The 8,327-nt window shown below is 44.5% G+C and overlaps 1 protein-coding gene across 1 annotated transcript in view; it reads right to left on the reverse strand.

Moving 5' to 3' along the window:
- The window catches only part of SHISA6 (shisa family member 6), a gene marked incomplete at its 5' end in the record, with an annotated part of 359,526 nt that overhangs the window by 330,898 nt on the left and 20,301 nt on the right, over nt 1–8,327 (reverse strand). The window contains one exon of the mRNA XM_004376194.2: nt 2,737–2,897. Coding sequence (XP_004376251.2) covers nt 2,737–2,897 — 161 coding nt within the window. The remainder of the gene's footprint in view (nt 1–2,736; nt 2,898–8,327) is intronic.

Below are 8,327 nucleotides of genomic sequence, written 5' to 3' on the forward strand. Positions count from 1 at the left end.
CATGTGGGAACCTCATACCACCAAGAAAGCAATGCCAGGAGCAGAGCGCGTCCTTTGGACCTGAGGTTCCTGCGCAGAGAAGCTCCCAGACCAAAGGAAGACTGATGACATGGACTTTCCTCCAGAGCCGACAGAGAGAGAAAGCCTTCTCCTGGAGCTGATGCCCTGATTTTGGACTTGTAGCCTACTGGACTGTTAGTGAATAAACTTCTCTTTGCTAAATCCACCCACTTGTGGTATTCCTGTTAGAGCAGCACCAGATGACTGAGACATCCCATAAAGATTACAGCCTAGGGAACCCTATGGGGCAGTTTTATTCTGTCATAAAGTGTCGATATGAGTACAGAAAACTTAATCGTGCTGATGAGGAACCTGTACACAGACCAAGAGACAATTGTTCAAACAGAACAAAGAGATTCTGTGTGGTTTAAAGTCAGAAAAGGTGTGCGTCAGGGTTGTCCTTTCACCATACTTATTCAACCTGTACGCTGAGCAAAATAATCCAAGAAGCTGGACTATATGAAGAAGAATGGGGCATTAGGATTGGAGGAAGACTCATTAACAACTGTGTTATGCAGATGACACAGCCTTGTTTGCAGAAAGTGAAGAAGACTTGAAGCAATTACTGATGAAGATCAAAGACTACAGCCTTCAGTATGGATTACATCTCAACATAAAACAAAAATCCTCACAACTGGACCAATAAGCAACATCATGATAAACAGAGAAAAGGTTGAAGTTGTTGAGGATTTCATTTTACTTGGATCCACAATCAACACTAATGGAAGCAGCAGTCAAGAAATCAAACAACATATTGGGCAAATCTGCTGTAAAAGACCTTTTTAAAACGTTAAAAAGCAAAGATGTCGCTTTGAGGATTAAGGTGCTCCTGACCCAAGCCATGATATTTTCAGTTGCCTCATATGCATGTGAAAGTGGACTATGAATAAGGAAGACTGAAGAAGAATTGATGCCTTTGCATTATGGTGTTGGTGAAGAGTACTGAACATACCATGCACTGCCAGAAGAACAAACATATCTGTCTTGGAAGAAGTACAGCCAGAGTGCTCCTTAGAAGCAAGGATGGTGCGACTTCGAATCACATACTTTGCACATACTATCAGGAGGGACCAGTCCCTGGAGAAGGACATCATGCTTGATAAAGTAGAGAGTCCACGAGAAAGACCCTCAATGAGATGGACTAACACAGTGGCTGCAACAATGGGCTCAAGCATAATAAAGATTATGAGGATGGCATGGGACTGGGCAGTGTTTCATTCTGTTGTACATAGGGTTGCTGAGCTGGAACTGACTCAACGGCACCTAATAACAACGAGTCAAAATTGACTCAGTAGCACACAATGACAAACAACATTTTTGAGGAAGGAGGTCCCTTCTTAAAAGATTTAAGACTATAACCTTAAAGGCAAATATGTGGCTTCTGACTTAATACATTTAAGAAAATTAAAGAAAGAAAGGAAAATAAACTGGTCTTGAATTTTAAACGCACCTACTGACACCTAGTGGTTGTATATCTGTATTGCAGGATTAGTTCTGATCGTATAGCCTGTCCTTTTGAAAAATTGTGGAGTGACAGATGTGAAAATTTCAGATCCAAACATCCAAACAGAAGCTGTGTCTGAGGCTGGGGTCAGTACTAGGCTGCCCGGTAACATTCACAATAAGAAATGACTTTCCAAGCTGCACTTGTAATAAGACTGTCCACTCAGATACTTTGGATTCATGTCCTCAACTGGGTTACCATATTACAGTTTTCCAGTCCTGACTGTTAATAACTATCAGCCTCCTTTGAATACTTGCTCTGTCTCTTACTAACTGCGACCTTGGGAAAGTTACTTTACCCTCATATAAAATGCAATAATATAAGTACATTTAAGATCTCTGTGAAGAATAAATAAGAAAACATATAACATGCTCAGCAAAATGCTTGGCACAGAGCAAGAACCTGATAAATGTTGGGTTATATTACTATTATTACTAACATTTTTATTATTATTAACATCTTAGTGACCTTGTTCAAGTTACTTAATTTCCTTGAGATTCATTTATTGATCTGTAAGACAAGGAAAAGAAGCGCTGACCAGATTACTTCATAAGATTATATGATGATCAAGGAAACAAACAGAAGCTATACTGTTATTTTAAGTCAACTCATCACATATTCAAGGAATCGACAGAACACAGGAAGGGTCATCCTAAAATACAGACATAATTCCTACCCCCAGGAAGTGCTCCCTGATATTTCAGTAGTTGAGCAGCAGTTTTTTTTTTTGTTGTTGTTGTTTTTTTTGTTTTTTGTTTTTAACATATCTAGCAATCATGGCACACATGGGGTTGCCATGAGTCAGAATCGACTTGATGGCAACTAGTTACTGGTTAGGCGATCTGAACCTTTCCACTACATGGTGGAACAGTAATAACTTCACTCTGTCGTGGCTGCTGTAAGCTCCCTTTTAGGTAAGAGCATTACACCAACCACACACTAAATCACAGATGCCCTAAATCATCAGCCCTTGCCCAGTCCAGACTCTGGCTACAATCTTCCCCATTGGGAACCCTTCCTAGGGGACAGCCCCCAGACCCATCACAAATCTGTCTGTAATCAGGAAGTCTTTCACTGCACAGTGCTCCATGGCCTGTCCCACCGGAGGAGAAATATCACTGAAATCGCTCACCAGCCTCAGAAAAGATGCAAGGTGATCAGCTCTCACTTACCTGGAGTCTGCTTGGCCGTGCGCACAGGGGTGTAGTGGTTTTTGGAGGACGATCTGACCGGCGTGTTCTCTTTGGGAGAGGTATCGATAGCCGAGATTGTTTCTCTTTCACAGTGTGCTATGGGGATTGGTCCCTGTTGCCGTAAGATGTCAGCCAGTGCCCTAAACAAGGAGGAAAGCACACAATGAGATTCACTGAGCAGGAGTGCACAGCCACAAAGGGAGCGGCTCACTTTCAGAGGCCCTTCGATTTACTGAGCAAAGGGAGAAGACAGAGGTACAGCACTCAGTTCTCAACAGTCACAGCTTCATCTGGTGCTGTCTGGGTGGAGGAGGGGAACGCAAGGAAGAGGCTGTCATGCCCGGGGGTATGGGCACTAAGAGGCCACAATTATGGTTTCTTTCCTCTCTTTAATTCAGTTCACATCAACAAGCTCTGAGCTCTTTTAAAATACTGACTCCCCAAATACATACCCACGCCAGGCAGGGCTCTACTGTAGCTGGCCAGTGGAATGTCACTCGGGGAAGGGCTGACACAGGTGGCCTCAAGTTCAGCAGCCGCTTACTAATATCAGGACCCCCAGCATCCCCATCAAAAACATACACCGAGTAGCATGGACAAGATACTGGTGATACAAATAAGTACAATACATAGCTTTTGCCATTAAAGAAAGGTGTGATGTGGCCATAAAGGCAGGATGTATGGATAAAATGATAAATATATGAACACATACATAATGCAGACAGTGCATGCAACTGGGTTAGAGGAGGAAACAATTACTAACACAGAGAAAAAAATACATAGACAGGAAGAGAGACACACAGAGAATCACCTGTAGCGGCAAAGGCCCACCCCTCTATAAGAAACCCAGTTACTCAGAGAAAAGCATTTTTTCACTCAACACCTAGCTCCAACAACAAAATTTACATTTATTGAGTACTCTGTATGCATCAGTCACTGCAGGTACAGAGGTAAATAGGACAAAGTTCTTGCCATCTATTGTTAGCTGCCATCAAGTCGGCTGCCAACTCATGGTGACCCCCATAACAGAACAAAATGCTGCCCAGTCCTGTCCCATACCCATGATCTGTTTGGGATATGAACATTCTGATCCATAGGGTTTTCAATGGCTGATTTTCAGAAGTAGATCACCGGGCCTTTCTTCCTAGTCTGTCTTAGTTTGGAAGCTCTGCTGAAACCTGTTTACCATTATAACAACAGGTAAGCCTCCACAGACAGACAGGTGGTGGCTGTGCATGAGATGTATTGGCCGGGAATCAAACCTGGGTCTCCCACACGGAGGGTGAGAATTCTACCACAGAACCACCAATGTTTCATTCCTGCCATCCAGGGGTTCATAATTTAAAGGAAATCCCTTCCCGCTGGTTTCAAACAGGACACCTTCTGTGTGTGTGTAACATGTCAGATAACCACTGTCAATGAAAAACAAAGACATGGGGATGCTCTAAGGAGTCGAAGATAACCGTGGACAAGCCACAAGGAGCCACCACATGGTGGCTATAATTTCAGGTCCAGGTCCCCTCTGAATCTCATGGGTCAACCAGGTTCTAAGTGCACCTCTTTGGCAGGAGCAGGACAAGGACTCTCCCATCTGCTCAAGGGGTGTTCCTGAGGGATGGGTGAGGATCCATGCCCCCAGGCCTCTCCGAGCCACCCTGGCCCACCTGAGATCCACAGTGCACTCAGCCCAGCCCCAAGAAGCACCGGAGTCAAGCTCTCTGCACTCTGCCTCCTTGGAAAGTGACAACCACAGCAGTTTAAAAACGTGTCTGAGTGAATCGTTTCCTTCCATTATGCTGCCTCTGACATACTGAACCTTCCTAAGAGAAGAGCCTCAGGCTGGCAAGCTTATCGTTTAGTGGCATTTATACAGCAATTTCAGATTTTCCAAATGCTTTACTCTCCCTGGCTGCTTTCTTTCTCAGCCCTGTAAACGGAGGTGCAGGCACGCATCACGTCCCCATTCACTTCTGGGGACCACGCAGCTCAGGGAGAACACAGACTCTCACTGGATCAGTAAGGAAACCAGGGCAGACTTGCGGGCCAGGCCAGACGCCTGAGCTCCCTACAAAGTCAAAGGATCTGGGTTCTAATCCCAACTCTGCCACTAACTGGCCTTTAAAGCTTTGGGCAAGTTTGTTTACCTTTGAAATGGACATTTAATCTTGTGTTTTTCCCCATCAGCAAAACAAAAGTTTTAAACTGAAGTGACCTCTAAGATTCCTTCGAATTCTAAACTTTGATTATTTTATATGTATATTTCTACCACACATTCATGCAAGTTTCCTTGATTCTGTCACCACTCTGGTTATCAAAGATACTTTCCTATATCTTCCTGTGGTAAGAAAAACAATGAGCTATGGAATAAAATGGAGAAGCCAGAAATAAACCCTTACATTTATGATCAATTCATTTTCAACAAGGATGCCAAGACAATTCAGCAGGGAATGAATGGCCTTTTCAACATACGGTGCTGGGACAACTGGGTAGCCACATGCAAAAGAAATGAAAGTGGATCCTTATCTCAGACTGTGTGTAAAAATTAACCCCAAAGAGATCAAAAACCTTAATATAAGAGTCAAAATTACAAAGCTCTTAGAAGAAGACATAGGAGTAAATCTTGGTGACATTGGATTTGGCAATGGTTTCTTAGATATAACACCAAAAGCATAAGCAACAAAAGAAAAATAGAGAACTCAGACCTCATCAAATAAAAATTTTTGTGCTTCATGGGACAACATCGAGAAAGTGAAACTACAGAACTGAATTGTCAATTCTGAACAGTATGATTCTATATCTGATAAGGGACTTATATCCAGACTGTACAAAGAGTATGAAAAACTCATTAAAAAAAAGCCCGATTTAAAACAGGGCAAAGGATTTGAAAAGCTCTTTCTCTAGAGAAAATATACAAATAGCCAGCAAGCATATAAAAAGTAGCTCAACATCATTACTCATCAGGGACATGCAAATCAAAACCACAACAAAATATCACTTCACATCCACTCAAAAAGCCTGCTGCTGTCGAGTCAGTTCCAACTCATTGCAACCCTTTAGGACAGAGTAGAACTGTCCCACAGCATTTCCAAGGCTGTAAATCTTCATGGAAGCAGACTGCCACATCTTTCTCCCAGAGAGGCTGGTGGGTTTGAAACACAGACCTTTCAGTTAGCAGCCGAGTGCTTAACCACTGTACCACCAGGATTCCTTTCGCACCCACTAGGATGGCTATAATAAGAAAGACAAACAACAACAAGTGTTGGCGAGAATGTACAGAATCTAGAACCCTCATACACTGCCGGTGGGAGTAAAATGGTGCGTCTCCTTTGGAAAACAATCTGGCAGTTCCTCAAAATGTTAAGCCATAGGACCTAGCAATTCCACTCCTGTGTATATACCCAAGACAATTGAAAATATATCCACACAAAAATGTATGCATGAATGTTTATAGATCATTATTCATAATAGCCAAAAAGGGTAAAAAAAGTCCATTAATTAATGAATGGACAAACAAAATGTGATATATCCTATACAATGGAATAGTCAGCCATAAAAGGAATGAGGTGTTGGCACATGTTAGAACACAGATGAACCTTAAAAACACCATGCTACATCAAAGAAGCCAGATACAAAAAGCCACATAGTGTCTGATGCCATTTATATGGGATATCTAGAACAGGCAAATCCTTAGAGACAGAAAGTAGATTTGTTTTCACCAGTGGCTGGAAAGACAACGGAATAGGGAGTGACTGCTAAATGGGTATGGTGTTTTTTGGGGGAGAGATGAAAATGTTCTAAAATTAGATAGTCGTGATGGTTGTATGACTCTAAATATGTTTTAATAAAAATCACTGACTTGCGCACTTTAAAATTTAAGGGTGAATTTTACGGTACGTAAATTGCATCTCAATAAAACTTTTTTTTTTTTTTAGTTATATTCTCTAGTGTGGCCTCCGAAATGCTTACAAGACTGTGCTACCTGGCTGGTGCCTCTGAGCGAGCCTGGAGTCATGCAGTTAAACCCATTGCCTGTGATGAGTCTGCGTCAGTGGTTCTGGTCTGGGGGTGATATTGCCCCCAGGGGACATTTGGCAAAGTCTGGAGACATTTTGTTGTCTCAATTGGGGAGAAGAGGTGCTACTTGGCTAGTGGGCAGAGATCAGGGATGTTGCTAAGCATCCTACAATACAAACAGCTCCTCTGCCCGATAAAGAATTAATCTGGTTCTAAAGGTCAACAGTGCTGGAGCTGAGAAGCCTTGGTCTACATCCACATAGCAGGAGGTGAGAGGAGGTTCAATTCATCTCCGTTCAACACTGCTCAGATATGGGCTGAGCAGCTGCACAGTGTGACACTGGGCTCGACTCTGAGCACAGTGGGGTAGGAGACACTTAAAGGAGGACCCTAGGAGTGGGGCCTTACCCATCTCGGTCATGACTGGACCCTCAGGTCTCGGCACTTGGCCCGGCGCAGGGTAGGCACTCAGTAAGTGGTTGCCAAACAAAGTAAGGAATGATGATTGCCCCAGTCCCTGCTTGGTGGGCCTTTCCGTCTAGCAGCACTTGTGTTCACATGCAGTTTAAATGGTGACTCCAGAGTAGATTTGTGCAGCTGCTCATTTGCCAAGAAGGGTCAAGCAGAAAAGAGATTTTCCAGGACGGGGGGTGGGGGGACCCTTGAAGCCCAGCCTTCCTGGAGCCCCCCTCCTGAGACCCCTGCAGACTCTGTGCGTGGAGGGATGAGAGGTGAAAGCTCCAGTCCCTCGTGGACCACAACACTCCTGAAGAGCAAGCATGTGCTTGGGTCTGGGTTACACCTGGTAATGGGTCTGAACTCTGGGTTAAAGCTAGACTTACTGCTGCTAGCTGCCTTCAAGCCGATCACCGACTCATACCAACCACATGAACAACGCGGAACGGCGCCCAGTCCTGCACCATCCCCGTGATCCGGATCAGAGCAGACTGTTGTGATTCATAGGGTCAGCTGGACAATTTTCAGGAGCAGATCTCCAAGCTTTTCTTCCTAGTCTTTGTTAGTTTGGAAGACAGACTGAAACCTAGTCAGCATCACAGCAACAAGCAAGGTTCCACTGACAGGTAGGTGGTAGCTACGCATGGGGTGCGTTGAGCAGGAATCAAAACCACATCTCCCACATGCAAGGTGAGAATTCTAGTCCTGAACCACCACTACCTCACTATCTCCTCCTGTCTCTGTCGTGTGAGAAAGAAGCAAGCATGCTGAAAACGACCTGCACTGTATCCTCTTCCAGCAAGGCCTCTGGGTGCCCATGGGCAGGGCTGAGCTGGGCCAAACAGCCCACGGGGAGGGGGTATGTCTAAGGAAGGGGCCGCGCATAAGGCTACTTGGGGACCGGACTCTGCCGTGTCTTGTCCCAATGGCAGTCAGAGCAATGCTCCTGGCCACCCAGCCTGTGGGTCCCCTGAATCCCGAACATCATTCTCCAATATGGATCCAATCCCAGTGCCCTCTGGCAACAGGAAAGGCAGCCCTAATTCCCAGAGAGTGTGCCATTAGGAGCAATTCCCCTCCCCCTTCTGCAGCCCCTCCCC

This window comes from Trichechus manatus, unplaced genomic scaffold (genome assembly GCF_000243295.1).
Source record: "Trichechus manatus latirostris isolate Lorelei unplaced genomic scaffold, TriManLat1.0 scaffold00040, whole genome shotgun sequence".
Lineage (NCBI taxonomy): Eukaryota > Metazoa > Chordata > Mammalia > Sirenia > Trichechidae > Trichechus > Trichechus manatus.